The 20,456-nt window shown below is 38.2% G+C and overlaps 2 protein-coding genes across 2 annotated transcripts in view; both read left to right on the top strand.

The window, feature by feature from the left end:
* Positions 1 to 9,456: 9,456 nt before the first annotated feature.
* LOC134674825 (gastric triacylglycerol lipase-like) lies at positions 9,457 to 10,656 on the top strand. Its single transcript, XM_063532976.1, has one exon. The coding sequence runs from the start codon at positions 9,457 to 9,459 to the stop codon at positions 10,654 to 10,656; it is 1,200 nt and encodes a 399-aa protein (XP_063389046.1).
* Positions 10,657 to 13,967: 3,311 nt separating this feature from the next.
* LOC134674794 (luciferin 4-monooxygenase-like) overlaps positions 13,968 to 20,456 on the top strand; it is a 29,631-nt gene continuing 23,142 nt past the window's right edge. Inside the window, exons 1-4 of the mRNA XM_063532933.1 lie at positions 13,968 to 13,992; positions 14,062 to 14,174; positions 14,976 to 15,183; positions 17,334 to 17,526. Of these exons, the coding sequence (XP_063389003.1) occupies positions 14,082 to 14,174; positions 14,976 to 15,183; positions 17,334 to 17,526 (494 nt within the window). The 5' untranslated portion in view covers positions 13,968 to 13,992; positions 14,062 to 14,081. The remainder of the gene's footprint in view (positions 13,993 to 14,061; positions 14,175 to 14,975; positions 15,184 to 17,333; positions 17,527 to 20,456) is intronic.

The raw sequence follows: 20,456 nt of genomic DNA, 5'->3' as shown, positions 1-20,456 counted from the left end.
TGGGTTTCGTGGATTTTTTATTTTATTTATTTCATTGCATGTTTGAGAAAAGCACTATACATACCTCGGCGGGAAATGGGGTTGCCCGCGCTCAGACCTATCCGGCCTCGCTTCGCTCGGCCGTCTATATGTCTTCGGCCGGCAACCCCTTTCGTCCCGGCCTCTGTAGTAATGTACTATTTCTCAAACATGCAATGAAATATTGATGTTATGTTCCTTATAATAGGCTGCGAAGTATGACGTTTCAGGTGCGGCTAGGACAAAAGGTCGTTAATGGAATTTCATACACATCTTGCAGGCCTAGGCCGGCAAAGTCCTCTTTTTTAATTTTCATTTCACAGATGTTTGTGACACAGCATCGTGGCATTCATCCATAAAAAAACTAGAGGAAGTATTTGCTTTATGGTTCGTAATGACACTCTGCCACTACGCCTATAAAAAAAAAACAAAAAACAATGTTTGCTATAATTTGCAGTTTTATTTGTATAAAATCAACATGAACTTAATAAATAATACATTCTAATATTTTAAATTATAAATTTAACTACACAAATAAAAACATTTAAAATATTTCATCTAAACGTTAGCGGTAAAAAGGTCTACTCAAACACGCGTAGTTATATTTTTTAAATTGTTATGGAGGTAAAGTTGAAAAATATTCATTCTGTTTTATTGGATTTATGGTGCGTTGTTGATTATTTGAGTTTAATATGAGTTCCGACGAAATAATGAAATTAATATTAATTGTAATCGTAGGTGTTGGAATTGGCAGCGTAAGCAGAATTGATTTTAAATAACTTGCTGCCTCTACTGCCAAGTCAAAGACGAAGTATGTATATGGTTGCTTATGGCAATTTTATTATTTGAGAAACTAAGAAAAATGGCTTATGGCAATTTTATTATTTGAGAAACTAAGAAAAATGGCTTACAGTTTATAGAAACAGTTTTGTGGCATATTTTAAATGAATGTAACTACAAATTCGTGAACACTGGAAATTATACTTATTTACTCCATGCATAAAGCAACGATGTATGTGAAACATGATATCAACATGAAAGACTATGTAAACTTATGTGACGAAAACGACAGTCAGACGGATACAAGGCGAAAAAATCAAAGATACATGAAAATATACGGGTAGTAAAAATACACGACTCGTGTAAAACATACGCGTGATAATGATATAGGTACGTGTTGGTTATATTTTGGGTGTAGTTTACTTTTAGTTTTTTCTATAAATAAAACTTGGGTTTCGTGGATTTTTTATTTTATTTATTTCATTACATGTTTGAGAAAAGCACTATACATACCTCGGCGGGAAATGGGGTTGCCCGCGCTCAGACCTATCCGGCCTCGCTTCGCTCGGCCGTCTATATGTCTTCGGCCGGCAACCCCTTTCGTCCCGGCCTCTGTAGTGATGTACTATTGTAATCAACAAATGCTCAAAAACGTGCCTTCGTATTTAACTACTTTCCAAGAATACTTTTTAAATATTATATTAAGGTAAAAGTACGCTTCACCGAACGCTCAATATCCGTCCGTATCACCGAATTTCTTATATTTTAGGCTATAAGTCGATTACTTACAGCTGATATTTACTTGCGTATTTTTTTTCCACGAGTTCAATACCTATCCCTTCCACTATGCGTCAGAGTCGGCCAATTTGTGCCGCAGTTGGGACGTGGCAACTGATCGAAATGGATCGTTGCTGCCGATTGCCACTTTGTATGGGCAACCTTAAAGAAATCGGTAAGAAGTTGCGTATATTTCTTAAGGTCATAAATCCTTTTAAATTTATTTCTGTGTTTCAAAGTATGGTTTTACGGTGTGACTACTTAATTAGTTTGTGTATTTTAGTAAATTTAATTAATTTAGTGCAGTCATATTATCAGAAATTAAGCTAAATGTGAGTTCGGTGATGAGTACACCGACAATTTGATTGGAAGGTATTACCGAACAGCGTCCGGAATCAGGGAAAGCGTATGTTTTTGAAATTATTTTTCTAATGGTTGATTACGAACTATTTAGATTAACTACCTAATTTCACAAATAAATTGATGTATTTGTAATTTTATGAGCAATTGCCGAACACCAATAACCTATATAGATTATTATAAAACTGCGTTTGAAATTTTCATGTTTTACGACTTTTTGGCATCAAAATAAGGTTTTTGGCAAGACTATTATCAAACAATAATTTTATATATGTTACGTCAGTATTAGCAGGAACTTTGTACATGTACGATTTTGTAATGGATTCAAGTATAAAATTAAATGATAGATTTGTAGTTATACCACATTGATTACGATTTAAATACTATTTTCAAAATCTGTTCGCAAAATAGGTTACACATATTTTCCATGTTTCGTTCACCGAACGGCCGTTCGGTGAATGGTACCGATGGTCTCTGCTACCGAACTCATGTTTGCGTTGGCCATGTTTCTATTCGACGTACATTAGAATATCATCCTTATTACGATAACGACTAGGTCGATATTTATATGTTTATTTTTTGTGATCATTATTTCAATGCCAGTGCTTCTCAAACTTTAGACATACTTATTGGACGCCCGATAATAGTCATATTGTTGTTGGATAGTTGGGATGTGGACAAAAGAACTCAATAAGATAATACAGTGGAAACTGGATAAGTGGAACCTGGGTTAGTGGAAAACCTCTTTAAGTGGACCGAAGTTCTCCGTTCCAGTCCCTTGGCAACGAATTACCTCTATAAATGGAATTTTGGAACCTCTATAAGCGGAATCCATTTTTTCGAAAATTTCTTATTTTTACCTCTGTAACTGGAAGCAGCCGTCTTCGAAACCTCTATGAGTGGAATAGCTCTGTAATTTTAATAAACCGTCACACGGAGGGTAGTTTGTTTCGTTAACATTATGGTTCGTGTTTTAACTACGTATTTTGTATGAGTACATACTGGTTGCTCTTGCATAAATTAATATTAGGAGTGATTTTGTTTTTGAAATTTTGAAAATTGTATACGAGTACTGTGGATTATTTACAATATTGCTTTTTTTAAAGTCAGGATTACATACCTATTTTTGGTTAATACATATATGTATATCTACATACATATTTAATAAAAGATGATTATTTAAGTCTAGATCTTTTATTTGACCATACTATACGTGACCTCTATAAGCGATACATTACTAGTATCCAGAACCTCTATTAGCGAGAGCCTCTGTAAGTGAGAAAACGTTTTATTTAAACCTGGTTAAGTGGAAAACTGGATAAATGGAAAACCTGGATAAGCGGAACTAAACAGCCGGTCCCTTGCGATTCCACTTATCCAGTTTCCACTGTAAACATAATAAAGCAATAATATTTTATACAGGGTGGTCCAAACCTAGACGACCAAAATTTTTTTTATATTACTCTGGTCGTGGGCGATTGTGACTTTTTAAACTGTTATCTTTTGTTATGAAATTCCGGGGCTCCCTTATAGGGTGGCTTAAAAATAACTGCATTCCCATTGCCAGGGAGGTTTTGGGATTATACTGAGCAACTTTTACTATGGGACCAACCCCGAAATCGTGAAAAAAAAATTACCCTTCCATAGAAAATGGGCCAGCCAAAATGTATGAAACAGCCAAATTTTTTTTATACATATATGCGTACATGTTTTATAATTGTTGCGTACCTTACTTACTGACTTATTTTTCAAAAGTATTTTTCAATAAAAAAGACACGCCAAATCGCTTACCATCTTTATAATGCTAAAAAACGAAGCATAGTAGGGATTTAATAGTGAACTACTAAAGTTTGAGCACCACTCAACACCATATTTTCATACAATTATTTCCTAGTTCGGTAATGCGGCCTCCCTATTCGGTATAATGTGCAAATCACGTTTCTTAGTTCGGTAAATGGTACAAACAAGGAAACCGACAGAAATGACTTTAAAAATATTTTTAATATACATCCAATCATTTCAGTAATTTATAGGTATGTTTAAATGAGGACAAATTTATCTAAGTTTCTATTTTAGTATTGAACATATTCGTATGAAAATATCAGAACTAATAAAAAAATTAAACGTAAGTCTAGGGCTTAAGCATTCGGTGAAGCGTACATTTACCTTATTAATACCTAGTTTTTGGTTATTTTTTGTGTATTTATTCTTTTTAGGTAGGTGCAACAGATATTCGCTATTCGGCCGAATAGTAGGCAACATTCGGCCGAATACCGAATATTCGGCAAAGTGGCCGAATAGGCCGAATACCGAATAGTCGCCGAATATTCGTGGCATCTCTATTAAATACCATTAATATGTAGACACTTTGCGTACTAAAATAATATAAGTTATATTCTTTTCACCACTCCAGCTCGGAAAGGCTTACTTTGCACTTCGAAAACGAATAGTAAAGTTGCATTTTATCCACATGTGAGGTAAAGTAATCAAATGCAAATTTTGAGTTGTTTTCTTATGTTTGCTGGTAGAATTTACTTTTAAACTAGCTGTGCCCGCGGCTCCGCCCGCGTGGAATTCGGTTTGTGTCAGTAAGCTGCTAAATATATAAAAAATAGTAAATTACATTACGCTGTATTTTTTTATTCAAAAAATTATTACATTTATAATTTCCTGCATGATAATTTCTTAAAATAATTCTATCTTATTGTTTCATACTTTTTAGAGCGCGATTTGTAGTAGTCCGACTACGCCCGACTCTTTTAGTATAAGAAAGTCGATGTCGCCTATAGCTTTGGACCGCGTGCAGTGCGCCACATACGTCGGGAAATTCCCGACTCTTTTAGTATGAGGGCGCAGAAGGAGCCCGGCTTTGGAACGCATTCAGCGCGCCACGTGCGTCGGGCGTGACCCGACGCTTTGAGTATGAGGGTGCCTTCGGCTCCCAACTTTGGCAAGCGTACAGCGTGTCACGTACGTCGGGTTACGCCCGACGCTTTGAGTATGAGGGCGCCGAAGGCGCCCGGCTTTGGAACGCGTACAGCGTGCCACGTGCGTCGGGCGTAGCCCGACGCTTTTAGTATGAGAGTGCCTTCAGCGCCCAACTTTGGCAAGCGTCCAGCGTGTCACGTACGTCGGTCTACGCCCGACACTTTTAGTATGAGGGCGCAGAAGACGCCCATAGCTGTGAAACGCGTACGTTACGCCCGACGCTCTGAGTATGAGGGCGCCGGAGGCGCCCGGCTTTGGAATGCGTACAGCGTGTCACGTACGTCGGTCTACGCCCGACCCTTTGAGTACGAGGGCGCCGAAGGCGCCCGGCTTTGGTAACCATACAGCGTGTCACGTACGTCTCTTTTAGTACGAGAAAGTCGAAGTCGCCTGGCTTTGAACCGCGTGCAGTGCGCCAAGTTGTCGGGCTACGCCAGATTCTTTTAGTATGAGGGCGCCGACGGCGCCCGGCTTTGGAACGCGTACAGCGCGACACGTACGTCGGGTTAAGTCTGAAGCAGTGACGGATTAAGATATTTTGATGCCCTAAGCATTTCTAGACCCCCCCCCCCGTAGTGCCCCCTCTCCCTAGGGTCATTAAGATTACATTTTTTTTTTGGTAAATTGAGTGAAGTTCATTGCCGCATTACAGCTGAGAATGGAAATCAGTCACATCATTTTATTACGAAAATTGACAGTGCCGCAGCAGTAATGTTGCAACAGAGTACCTAATGCTGCTGCAGTCGCCACCCGAATGTCACCTTTATCATATGTTAGGTTAGAATGTAATTGAAAACGCGAGCGAAGCGAGCGCGAAAATTTTCCGATATAAAAACGCAATATGATAGACAGTTGTACATTTTTACTTTTAGTATGGAAATCAGTCACATCATTTTATGACGAAAATTGACAGTGCTGCAGCAGTAACGTTGTAACAGAGTAATGCTGCTGCAGTCGCCACCCCAATATCACCTTTATCATATTGTAGAAAGTCATTAAAAACGCGAGCGAAGCGAGCGCGAAAATTTTTCGATATAAAAAACGCAATTTTACTTTTAGTCCCAACCAGGCGCGAATCCAGGATTTCATACAAAGAAGGGATGGGACAGTTCTCTATCGGCCTAGCTTCGCATAGGGCTCGATATTTAAGGGTATTTTCATGCATAAAAGATGCAAGAAAGCAGAGCTTGGAATTGACCAAGTGAATTGAATTGGCGAAGTGTGAGCAAGGCAGTAGGCCCAGCTGCGAAAGAGGAAAGCTTGGATTTGGATCCACGCCCAAGTGTAATTAAGGCAGAAGATCAACTTTGCCGTAAGGCAGAAGGCCTCGCATAAGACCTAACGTCGAACCGCAAAAGAGTGGATTGAAATCGAATCTATGCATGTAATCACGACTCTTCTACTGCTACCGATTGTTTCCCAAAGAATTAAGAATTAATTCCATACAAAAATAACCGATTTGCATTCCCTAGTCGGGCTAAGGTTAAGGCATTCAGAAGTTAAGGTGTTATAAAGAAACTCAGAAATAAATATATACCTACATACAAACACGAACGCTGAAACACAATACACTCTCTCTCTCTCTCTTTTTTCTGGGTAGTCGTGAAAAAGATGGCACTGTGCAATGAGGGGTAATTAATTTACTGTCGTTTAATTTTGTTGTATCTTATTAATTCGACATAATTATTCAATTAAATTTGTTGATGTCCTTACCCCCTCATCTAAACTTAGAATTAATTTGGCAAAAACCTTCCTCGGTGGCTATTCATGTCAATACGTATTAAATTCAGCGCCATCTGTTAGTTTACCAGGATACTCAATAGTGGTAGCACATATTTGAAAAAAGTTTGCCCCTCCTTCCTAAGTAGCGCCATAAGATTCAGGGGCAAACTTAAATCAAGCGAGGGTTGTAGCTACCCCCCCTTTTAAGGGTTGAATTTTTATAGCCTATAACCTGGCCGGAGATGTCTTCGACCGATTAGTAAAGTTTGCATCAAAATCCGTTTAGCCGTTTTCACGTGATGCGCGTTCAAATAAACAGACAAACAGATAAACAGACAAACAGACAAAAATTCTAAAAACTGTTGGAACGTGTTCTGTTATCGATTCTAAGTATCCCCAGCCAACTTTTTTTCAAATATCTTCCATGTACAGACTTTCGACCCTCTACAGCTTTATTATATGTATAGATAGATAGATAGATAGATAGATGATGATTTTGGATGATAAATATTTAATAACATTTATTTGGACTTGATTTGGTTTGATTTTGTTTCATATTTTACATTTAATATTTGCTTCGGGTGGGTGGTGGGTGAGGTGAAAAATTTTGTGTTTCACTCGGGGGCAAATTTTGTTTAACCCTCGTGCTTTGAAACCCTCGCAACGCTCAAGATTCCATTTTTCGAACCACTCGCTACGCTCGTGGTTCAATTTTGGAATCTTTCGCTTGATCGGGTATCAATATTAGCACGAGCGGTTAAACAACAACTTTGCCCCCTTGTAAAACAAATAACTATTTCTCTCTCTACGTAGAAAATGACTCGAAATTACACAAGTGGTGTTATTTGCTTCGAGTACCTTTTTATAAGCTATAATATCAATGGTATGTGGTGTGTTGCTATGTACTTTGTTGAACACGATGGGCCAACGCTGGCCACTCCAAGGGACGCATTTATGCGTTAGAAGGAGCAAGTGATATTGCTATCTCATTCTACCGCATGGCGGCGTCCCTTGGAGTGGCTGGCGTTGGCCCATCGTGTAGAGGAGCCATCACGGACCGGGCCCGCGCCGATGCGTCCCACACGTCATTCTATGACGGCTGATCGATGACCACGTGGTTCCATAGAAAACGAAGCGCCGGACGCTCCGGCCCGAGCTATCTGTAGCGTGAGTCATTATTATTCGAACATTGTAGGAATAGGCCAATAAAAAAAAATCGATAAACAATATGAACTCGATGATAACTTGTTAATAACAAAGGTCAGTATTATTTTTGTTAAAAATCAAATTACAACAGTATATTCGTATCCGGCAATTCAATCACGATCATACCATGTACATAGGTTATAGGTACTCGTATGGTATTTTTTTTAAAGGCTCCTCTTCACGTTGGGCCAACGCCAACGCCAACGAGGGCCGCATTTATGCGTTAGAGGGAGCAAGTGATATTGCTATCTCATTCTACCGCATGGCTGCGTCCCTCGTTGGCGTTGGCGTTGGCCCAACGTGAAGAGGAGCCTTAAGATGTGCGAATGGTAAGAAGCTAGCTTTTAAGTAATATTCGGAAAGTTTAGATTTTTTACTGTGAGTAATTTTTGTTTCAGATAAAAGTAAATAATTAAATATTCGGTAAGTACCTACCTGTTTTACTTAAGTTCATAGGTACCTACCTAGGTAAGCACCTACCCGTTTAACTTAATAATAGGTATACAGAATTGCTAAACAACTTTAATCGTTATCGTTTAGTATCGTTAGGTACCTAGAAGGGAACATAATTTGACGTTCCACGGCAAAAGGTAAGGATAACCCTAAAGGTGACAGTCCATTTCCAACGACAGCTGCACTACTGTTCATTTTACTATGGAAATTGACAATGACAGCGACGCGTTCAGTACCGGTAGTGCAGCTGCGGTTAGAAATGGTAACATTCCATTTCTAACCGCAGCTGCATTATGGCGGCTGGCGCTTACGTCGCATAGCGCCGCAATAGTATTGGAGCGGCGTTAATACTTAATAGTAGCGTAAGCGCCAACCACCGTAAATAAACTTAAATTAATTAGTTGTAAGATTAAAATGTGTCACTAACGAAATTGATCCTTTGTTGGTCTTAAATTAATTTAATTTAATTTTAAACGCTGGCTTAGCTGGACATTAGCTGGATTAGGTAGGATTAGCTTAAAAAATGTAATATAACAATTTTGACGATCTCAGCAAACTCGCAACGTTCTAAAGCGCCATAGATCCTAACCTACTGGCGCTTCAGTTCTTATTTTTCAAAATATCGAAACTACAATAAAATCTATCTAACTATAGAATCTGCTTACTAAATTTGACGAGAATTGATTGAGAAATGCGACCTGCAGAGTTTAACATTCGGATATTACTCGTAAATATGAAAACAATTTTGATGGAGTCCTTCGCTAAAGCTCGAACCCTCGGTCGATAAGCGTTGTAGTTATCATGGTGACATAGCTCAATAAGTGAATAAAAGTAGATATCAAACATAATTTTCCCGCCTGCGTTGTTATGTTACCGAGCGCTGATACTATGATTTTGATCCGTAACGAACTATATTATCTAATGTCCGCCACGATTCATACCAGCCAGGCTGTTAACAATTATCAATGCCTTTTTGCTCCTACTCGTAATAAAATGTAAATCATCACAAAATTGGTCCAAAAATATGTGCTCGCTAAGTTTACCCTGCAGTGAACCTGTTAACTTTTTGACAAATAAAGGCGACGTCATGTCACGGTATAAAACATACGGCATTAGAATCGGACGGTTCTATACGAGGAGGAAGATTCAGCGATGAAGTCCGCCATTATCTTGCTAATAGTGATTATACAGTTAACACACTCTGCTTCCGAACCTGATGCTAAGTCACTTTTGTCAGTGATTGCAGATCTCACACTCTCTGAAGACGGAAAACTTAACTTTACACAACTAGTGACTAAATATGGACACATTGCCGAACAATACGAAGTTACGACTGAAGATGGATACCTCCTCAAGTTATTTCACATCCCTGGAAAAAGATCTTCAGTACTTTTAACCCATGGACTCGCAGCTGATGCAGATCCTTACGTCATCAGAGGTCATGGCTCATTAGGCATTGCTCTTGCGGATAAAGAATACGACGTATGGCTCCTCAACAATAGAGGTACGAAGTTCAGCAGACGTCACACTGAACTGAATCCTGACAAGGACAAGAAATTCTGGGATTTCAGTTTCCACGAGATGGGCTACTACGACCTCGCCGCTACCATAGATTTTGTTCTCGATCAAACCGGCGAGGAGAAAATTTTGGCTATCGGGCATTCTCAAGGAGCGTCACAATTTTTCGCACTAACGTCATTGAGACCAGAATACAATGAGAAGGTAAAATTGTTTCTTGCATTAGCACCTGGTGCATACTTCTTTAATATGCCGACTCTGTTCCAAATAATCGCTACTGCTGGTCCTATACTCTTAGAGCTTGGAAAAACGCTTGGAATTGAGGAACTTTGTAAGGATCGCGGTGCACTTCTCACCCTGATTAAAACAATTTGTACTAAAGGTATTATCAGCTACGAAGTGTGCGTCAAAGGTGCAATTTTTCCTTTCATGGGGCATAACCCAGCAGGCTTCGAGTTAAGCTTCTTAAGAACCTTATTTGGTCACACTCCCAGCGGGTTCTCAAGAAAATGCTTAGAGCATTACGATCAGCTTTATTTTAGTGAGAAATTTTCCCAGTTTGACTATGGTGTTAAAGGAAATTTGGTTAAATATGGGCGTTCGTATCCACCAGATTATGCTTTAAGCAAAATAACAACAGATGTTGCCGTGATGGCTGGAAAGCTTGATACACTTTCATTGGTACATAATGCAAAAGTATTAAAAAAGAAATTGCCGAATGTAGTACATTTTGAGGTAATTGAAGCCACGACACACACTGATTTCATTCTAAGTGGGGAAGCATCTAAATATCTATTTCCATCTATCTTTAGGCTTCTACAGAAATATGATTAGTTCAACAGTGATATATATTATATGTACCTGTACTGCCAGATTTAAAATAAATTGTTTTTTAATTGAAATAGGTATTTGCATTTCTACACTCGTTTACATTCCCTACATTGACATTTTCAATAGATATAACCTCCTTAATTTATATCAAATTAATCAAATATCCACATTGGGTTTATCAGGGAACACAAGTGGTAGGTAGGTAGAGTTAGACCAAGAAAAGTCTGCAGCGATTTTGATAGCCCACGCACGCAGTGCAAGTGTTATATACACATCATAATTTCATGGAAATTTGACGTTTAAAATGACACTTCCACTGCGTGGGCTATCAAAATCGCTGCAGAGTTTTCTCGGCTTTCTCTCTCTTCATTAGCTTTCATTACGACCCCAGTAAAATAAATGCGTCACGTCGCTCTCCAGATAGCCTGGAGAGAGTTCTTATGACGGGAAAAGTTGAAGGCACCAGACCTCAGGCCCTCTAGTGGAGACTAGATAGTGTGCTCAACCTCAAATCTCTACACATGTGCAACTAAAATCCCACGAGGCGAGGCGCGACGCTTGGCGAGGAATAGCTGGAGGAACCTGGTCTTCAACAGAAGGACATGATGTCACGATCCTCAGCATTGAGGGAACGACTGAAGTAAGAGAAATAAATGCGTCGTGTAAATAATTTAATTGTCTGTTAATTTAAGAAAATGGATCCCCAATATTATAATTATGTAGTTCTTAATAGGGCTTGCATTCCGGAATTCCGGAATCTCGAAATTCCGGAATCTCGGACAAATTTTCCGATATTACAATTCCGGAATTGATACAACTGAATATCGAAAATTCCGGAATTGGATTTAAGTACTTTTTTCAGGTTTTAATACGTTTATTATTAAAAATTGTTAAGAAACTACACTATACTGATGTTTTTTGTTGTTAATAAGTGCCTCTTAGTCATTCAGTGACCTATAGTATGGGTATATTTTACTTTTCGGTTTGATAAAGCAGTGGGACAATATGGGCTCATAAAAAACTGGGCAAGTGCGAGTCGGACTCGCGCACGAAGGGTTCCGTACCATAATGCAAAAAAAAACAAACAAAAAAAAAGCAAAAAAAAAACGGTCACCCATCTAAGTACTGACCCCTCCCGACGTTGCTTAACTTTGGTCAAAAATCACGTTTGTTGTATGGGAGCCCCATTAAAATCTTTATTTTATTCTGTTTTTAGTATTTGTTGTTATAGCGGCAACAGAAATACATCATCTGTGAAAATTTCAACTGTCTAGCTATCACGGTTCGTGAGATACAGCCTGGTGACAGACGGACGGACGGACGGACAGCGAAGTCTTAGTAATAGGGTCCCGTTTTACCCTTTGGGTACGGAACCCTAAAAAAGCAAAGTGATTTACTTGCTTAGAATAGTCAGAATAGTCTCAATCCTACATGAGCGAATCTTCGATTTAGATAGAAGGTTTTCTCTATCAACGATTTCGGATCCTGTAGAAGCATATAATATATGATATTCTGAATCATAATTAGGATCTAGGAAGGAAAAAGCCAAATTTCGACCTTCAACTTCTTAAACAACACCACTACGTACTATGTTACGAAGAGTAGGCTGATTATAGAGCTGTTATATTTAACTATTTTATAAAATTATCCATTGAATGGTTTGCTAGCAACTAAATTTTCCCCGAATAAATACCGCGTATCATAGAATTGAATAAAAGTAACCATTTTAATAAGGTGGTAAAAAAGAGATGAAATTATCTGTAGTACTTCAAATTAAATTTCTCTTAAACAATATTAACTTTAATAAACGTAAAGCATCAGAATTTCACATTTTTTGTTGGATTTTACAAAAAAAAATTAAGTAAAATACGATAACCCCTAATTCCGGAACCAGTTCCGGAATTCCGGAATTCGAATCCAATATCGAAAATCAGTTCCGGAATTGGAGACCATCCGATATTGCAAGCCCTAGTTCTTAAATAGCTATTTTATCGGCAAAGTATACAATGACGCTTTTTTATCATTGAACTTGGCTCTTATTTCACATTGGTTTTTGATGGGACTACATGGATGATTAGCAGATTTACGCACGGCTAGCATTGAGGATTTTCCCTCTTTCGTAAACAAAAACAATGGTGACCTTAATCAATTCGTTACCGGCAGTATTATGTCGGTTTTGGTATTGTTCACTTTTTGTCCAAATAGTTGGAGTAAGTAGTGTGTATAATACGGACATACTTTTTGATGGAAGGATTATCCCATTTGACGGTGACTACCTACTTAAGTAGTTATAATTCTATGATTATTAAGCAATCATCATGATCATAATATGTGACGTTCCACGGAAAAAGGTACCTTGTGGCGGCCGGCGCTTACGTCGCATAGCGCCGCAATAATATTGGAGCGGCGTTAATAATAGCGTAAGCGCCAACCGCTATAAGGTACCTTTACCCGTGGGACGTCACATATGTATATGCAATCTTCTCAATTTCTGCGCTATAAGCATTTGTAATTACAGGTATTGTGGCCGCGTTACCATACAAAGTAATATAGACAAAGAACTATCTAATTATTACTTACTTTGTATGTTATACTTCTTACACGTGAGAGGGAAATTAAGAGGAAAAATCTATATTTTTTAAATTGTCGTAACAAACAAAACTCGAAAATTATTACTGCATTCTTGGCACTATGCCCCAGGGGCCTTCTCTAGAAATAGATTTTTAGGTATTTTTTTTAGGTTTAGTTTTTGGTTTGTAGGTAGTTTTATATTTTTTTAGGTATTATTAGTTTTAGTTTTGTAGGTGGTTTTAATTTTAGGTTACTTTTTATTCTAAGTTTGTTATTAATTATGTTTATGGTTTAAAAAAATAAAAAATTGCCATCCATTACTACTTAAATCTAAAAGGGGTCCCTGTGCCATGGTACCGTAGATGCTTGGCCATACACCAGTCTTGCGAGACTGGTAATATTATATTTCAAAATGGCTCGTGGTTACTGACCTTAAACTATATTTCCTTCTTTATCACGTGTACTTAATATCTGCATTACTTCATATCTAGTCAGGGTGGAGACTCGCGCAGAGATAAAACGGTTGCGTGCAATATGTGACATCCCACGGGTAAAGGTACCGTATGGCGGTTGGCGCTTACGCTATTATTAACGCCGCTCCAATATTATTGCGGCGCTATGCGACGTAAGCGCCAGCCGCCATAAGGTACCTTTTGCCGTGGAACGTCACATATTATTATCTTAATAAACGCACACTTTTATTAGTTTTATTACTCTCCCGGCCGGTTTCGACTACGACTGTTCTATTCCAGCTCCGTTGTTGAATACGTTAAATATAATCATAAAATAACTGATTTGCAAGACCGAAGTGATCCCATAAGTGTTCCGTGAACAAAGTTTTGTACGGAACACTAAAAATGGTTGTTGAATGGAAAAGAAGATGCGACAATAATCATTTGGGACACTTTTTTGTGGATATCATGCGAAGGAGAGCAAATGAGATTTGTCAAGTAAGTTTTTATACCATTAAACTTTTTACAATATGTAAGTAAAAGCTTATTATTTAAAGCAGATTATCAAGCTATCACGTAGACTAGTTCGACAGTCATTAGTCGAATTGAAATAAATATAGTGACCTTGAAATATCTGTGTCTAACCAGTGGGGACTCCTTTCGTGCATTCTCGGCTCCGTTCGGCTCAACATTGCTCCGTCTTGCTCCGAGCAATTTATAAGGATTAGCCCAACTCGACGTCCGTTTACGTGCACGACCACAGATAAGATAACGACTTGAATTTTGACAACCCTAAAATAGCCGAAAGTGATAGACTGATAGTGCTATGTAAGATAATGCCATAAGAGCTGTTTCCCACTGACGTCCAATTTTTGCGGGTAGTATAGGTGCTAATATAGTAACTTTCACACGAGGATTTTGCATGATTTGCGGGATTCTGCATGCATACTACAGACTGGATCGAAATCGAAAAAACCGTACCCGCAAAAAACCGGACGTCACTGGGAAACAGCTCGAAAGGGAAAGATTGATCCGTCCCTGAATCGCTGTCAAACTTCGGTTTTGTAGGAAGTGTCCTTTCTGTACGGTAGTACGTACTATTATTTATTATGTCATCTAAGGCCCCCCCCACATCTAGCGTCTTTCGAGCGTCGGCGTCTACAACTCTATGGCCGCTGCTCGACGCAACGTCGACGCAACTGCGCAGCGACGTCATTTTCCATAGCGCTGACCAGACGCCGACGCTCGAAAGACGCTAGATGTGGGGGGGGGGGGGGGCTAACTCACAGTTTTCTTCAGATAGATGCAGCGACAGATAAAGAAGAAACATGTGCGTCGGTGCTGTCCCGAAGCATTCGGCTGGCCCAATGCTTCAGGAAACTTGGCCTGGTACCGGGCGATACCATTGTGATAGGTGGGAAGAACCATCTCGACGTGCACATCCCTTTATACGCGGGAATGATGAACGGGCTACCTGTAGCCGGGCTCGACTCGGCCCTTAAATGCAGTAAGTGATTATACAGTCAGCAGCAGAAGTTGCTAAGCGGGCGAGGTGTTCAAAATGATCTTCAGACCCAACTTTATTGTCAAGAGAATAAGAGCGTGTCAAGGTAAAATTGAACAACTCGCCCGCTCAGCAAATTCTGCTGCTAAGTGTAGATCTGAAGAGGTGAATCGAACGAATCACACACGCGGGTAATTAAGAGATTTTTGGGTCCTCCATAAGGAACTTGTATCATTATAGGATAACTCACGTTAGACCGGGCCGCGTCCGGGCCGGAGCTTCGTTTTCTATGAATCTCCGGCCCGGACACGGCCCGGTCTTTTAACGTGAGTCATCCTTATCTCTTATTCCTAATCTAATGAATTGTAACAAATGTTGAGAATGTGTTTTATACTTTTGTTACGGAATAAGTGAAATAAAAGCTTCAAGTAGTTTTTAACCGACTTCCAAATCCCAAAGGAGGAGGTTATCAATTCGGTTGTATGTTTTTTATTTTTTTTATTTTTTATGTTTGTTACTCCATATCTCCGTCATTACTGGACCGATTTTGAAAATTATTTTTTTGATTGAATGTATATGCATACAGATTGGTCCCGTTTCTGTCAAAACCCAGTTCTGATGATGGGTTCCATGAGGAATCGAGGGAACTCCTCAAATCTTAAAGGCATACATATAGTGATTTTTGGGTTTTTATCATCAAATCAAGCATATACATCCAAAAGAGTGACATTTGATGAAGTGGAACTGCTGATGATGATCAGAACGGAACTCCTCAACGACGCATAGTTCACGGTTGGCGATTTGTCCTCTTCGTTATGTTTGTTAAGCAAGTTCAGTTTTAATGCACATTTTTGTCAAGCTCGAGTTCTGATGATGGGATCCATGAGGAATCGAGAGAACTCCTCAAATCTTAAAGGCATGCGTATAGAGATTTTTGTATTTACATCAGAAAATTAAGCATTTTCATTAAAAACTGTCACATTTGATGAAGTGGAACTGCTGATGATGATCAGAACAGAACTCTTCAACGACGCATAGTTCACGTTTCGAGATTTTTCCTCTTCGTTATGTTTGTTAAGCAAGTTAAGTTTTTAATGCACATTTTTGTCAAGCTCGAGTTCTGATGATGGGATCCATAAGGAATCGAGGGAACTCCTCAAATATTAAAGGCATGCGTATAGAGATTTTTGTATTTACCTCAGAAAATTGAGCATTTTCATTAAAAACTGTCGCATTTGATGAAGTGGAACTGCTGATGATGATCAGAACAGAACTCTTCAACGACGCATAGTTCACGTTTGGCGATTTTTCCTCTTCGTTATGCTTGTTAAGCAAGTTAAGTTTTTAAGCCACATTTTTGTCAAGCTCGAGTTCTGATGATGGGATCCATAAGGAATCGAGGGAACTCCTCAAATATTAAAGGAATACGCATAGATTTTTTTGTATTTTCATCATAAAATCAAGCATTTACATTAAAAACTGTCGCATTTGATGAAATGGAACTGCTGATGATGACCAGAATAGAACTCTTCAACAACGCATAGTACACATTTGGTGATTACGAATTTCGATTTTGATTTGGACTGGGTCTCGGACTCGGACCCAGAACCGGACTCATACCCGGATCCGGTTCGGACCCGGACCCGGACCTGGACTCGAACCCGGGCTCGGACCCGGACTCGGACCCGGACTCAGACCCGGACTCGGACCCGGACCTTGACCCGGAAAACCACTATGATACCTTAACTAAATAAACCACTATGATTACCTACCATAAAATGTGTAAGTATATAAGTATGATGATGCCAATCTTACTAGCCCCTCCCGCTTAAACCCCCGTACACCGCACCGCATGCGCCGTTAAGTGGGTTAGGTTAGGTTTGAACTGCGATCCTCACAGAACCGAACTGCTATCAGAGAAGTGGGTTAGGTTAGGCTAGAACTACGACCCTTACAGAAGCGAAATGCCAGTAGAAAAGTGGGTGGTTTTACCTCCTTTTCTACATAGTGTACCTCTATCTACAATAATCTTTCACCGGCCCCCATAGAAGTCGGTTTTTTTTCTTAAAAATTATTTAAACTACTGACAAACCTACGTACGTACTTAGAAACTATAAAAAAACACTAAAATTTTATAACAAATCACTTTTCAGATGAACTGAAGCGTTATTTTACCTTATTAAAACCTAAAATAGCTTTTTGCGAATACCCAATGCTCGAAGAGTACAAAAATGCGATACAAGAACTGAATTTGAGCACCAAAATTGTTACATTTGGCGGTGGCGAGTACTCCTTGGCAAAATTCATGGAAACTCACCAGGTTCCGCAGCGAGAGGACCAGTTCCAGTAAGTACTCTTGTAATGTTTATTAGCACAAATAATAAATAATAACCATACATCGGGGTTTTCGGTGCGGGAACACTGAGAGAAAAATGATCACCAGGAATTAAAAAACAGTTCTGTACTGGGGGAAAAAATGAAGTTTAGTAATAATTATGGACGTTTCACTATTTCTGTAAAGTTTATTTATTTCTACAAACAGTTCAGTAATCCAAAACCTAATTTCAACAAACAGATAATTAGTCATATGCCTTATGGGAATATTGTTCAGAGCCGGAAACCGCTACCAACTTTTAGTATGTTGTTGGGTCTCCAAAACTGCCGGGAGACGGCGGCGCCGGCCATCTACTTCAGCGGAATCACGTCATCAAAATGACTCCCGCTTCGTTGCGAATATTGCATACTGCACCCAAATTATGCATAGCACATACACGTGTGGGGTATTAAATGAAAGCCAATTAAATAAACTATATTTTATTCATACAAAGTGTATCAAAATATGCAACAGTTTAAGAAAAGTTTACAAAATAATAAAAATTACGTAAAAAAATATTCGATTATTTGGGTTTTGTAACCAAACCAAAAGTCGGACGATAAAGCAATGTACTACAACATTAAAGATGACGTCTCAAGCCATACACTGATATCAATAAAATCAAAATTGAACCAAATATGTGGAAATTATGCATCAAAATGTAGATATTTGCCCATACAAATGCATAAAAGTTAAAAAAATCAAAATTGGTCATTTTCAGGATAATCCGCATAAGCTTCTAGTATGTTATTAGCAATATGACCTGGATTCTAAAACTGCTGGGAGACCATCTCTGTTGTTCCTCAGTTACAAATAATGACGTCATATAAATAATCACTGCCGAATTTCGTAAAATGTAAATTATAGCTATACCACGAGTCTCACATACACGTGAGTTACATGTAATGAAAGGTTATTAAATGTATTATGATTCACTTAAACATTGTTTGTAAAAAAAATGTACGGTTTCATAGCTAGAAACAACGAAATACCACTTTTTATGGAAAAAGTAGATATGTATCAATTTTATAGCTAAACTAAAACCGTCAAAAAATTTTTGCACATAATATTTGAAAAACTAGTTATTCAACTATATATCACAATTTAAATTTTACATTTCCGACAAAAACTGTGGAAGGTGTGGAAAAAAAACTAAAGCGCCCCAACAATTCTACCTTAATGCGCTCATATTATGCAAAGAATAGTTCTATTTATCGAGTATTAAATGAATGAACATTACATAAAATACATGAAAACGACATTTTCGAATGGAACCATAATTAAAAAAATAATAATTTACTTGATAAGTAAGCAATATACTGCTTCTTTAAGTACCTAATCTCCTCCTTTCAAAGTCGGTTAAAATGTAGCTTTTGTGACCTGAGCTACAAACACAAATAAATTGACACCTAATTTATCAAAATCAGTTCAGTAGTTTCATGCAAACAGTACCTACACATGCACGCATAGATACGAGTAGCAAATTCTGCCGTAGTCGGACAAAAAATTAAAATTCAATAATTAGACCTTTACTATTATGGCCTGGCGTGGCTTGGCATCTAACGTTGAAACCCTCAGGCCGTAGATGTTAGCAGGCCTAGCGGGCGTCGCCTCGATGAGTTAGCAAGATGCCTTATGGAGGCTTCGAATGATCAGAGGGGTGACCTGTATTTCGGAGGATCAGAGGGAAAATTCTGCCAGCCTTCTCAGCTCAGCCTTGAAACCCTTGCACCAATCAAGATTCCACTTTTATAAGAATACCCAACTTACCCAGAATAGGGCAGAGTGACGCTCTTTTGTACCAGAGGCCAAGATCCTCTTTGCTTTGGGTCACTGAGCCAGTGATGTATGTATGTACGAGGCTAATCGAGGCTTAAATATATAATTATGTATCACATTAAGTGAACTGATATGGCATTTACCTCGATAAGGCATTTTGTATTAGGCATGTACCTACTTACTGACATGTAACTTTACATTTCTCTAATAATGTAGCGTTAGGCCATGACAATAAGAGTCTATCTCATATTAATATTTAAAGCGACTACAGCAGGAGCTGCTATCTACGTATGTAATTATGTATTTTTTACATGAAACAACTGAACTGATTTTGATAAATGAGGTGTCAATTTATTTGTTTTTGTAGCCCAGGTCACAAAAGCTACATTTTAACCGACTTTGAAAGGAGGAGATTAGGTACTTAAAGAAACAGTATATTGCTTACTTATCAAGTAAATTATTATTTTTTTAATTATGGTTCCATTCGAAAATGTCGTTTTCATGTATTTTATGTAATGTTCATTCATTTAATACTCGATAAATAGAACTATTCCTTGCATAATATGAGCGCATTAAGGTAGAATTGTTGGGGCGCTTTAGTTTTTTTTCCACACCTACCACAGTTTTTGTCGGAAATGTAAAATTTAAATTGTGATATATAGTTGAATAACTAGTTTTTCAAATATTATACGCAAAAAAATTTTGACGGTTTTAGTTTAGCTATAAAATTGATACATATCTACTTTTTCCATAAAAAGTGGTATTTCGTTGTTTCTAGCTCTGAAACCGTACATTTTTTTTACAAACAATGTTTAAGTGAATCATAATACATTTAATAACCTTTCGTTACATGTAACTCACGTGTATGTGAGACTCGTGGTATAGCTATAATTAACATTTTACAAAATTCGGCAGTGATTATTTATATGACGTCATTATTTGTAACTGAGGAACAACAGAGATGGTCTCCCAGCAGTTTTAGAATCCAGGTCATATTGCTAATAACATACTAGAAGTTTATGCGGATTATCCTGAAAATGACCAATTTTGATTTTTTTAACTTTTATGCATTTGTATGGGCAAATATCTACATTTTGATGTATAATTACCACATATTTGGTTC

The sequence above is a fragment of the Cydia fagiglandana genome, chromosome 20, assembly GCF_963556715.1.
Source record: "Cydia fagiglandana chromosome 20, ilCydFagi1.1, whole genome shotgun sequence".
NCBI classification, from domain to species: Eukaryota; Metazoa; Arthropoda; class Insecta; order Lepidoptera; family Tortricidae; genus Cydia; species Cydia fagiglandana.
Note: the sequence above shows the minus strand (reverse complement) of the source record. Positions and strands in the feature narration are given on the sequence as shown.

What these genes read in the sequence shown, in the direction of transcription:
- LOC134674825 (XM_063532976.1), top strand. Translation starts at nt 9,457, where the DNA reads ATGAAGTCCGCCATTATCTTGCTAATAGTGATTATACAGTTAACACAC.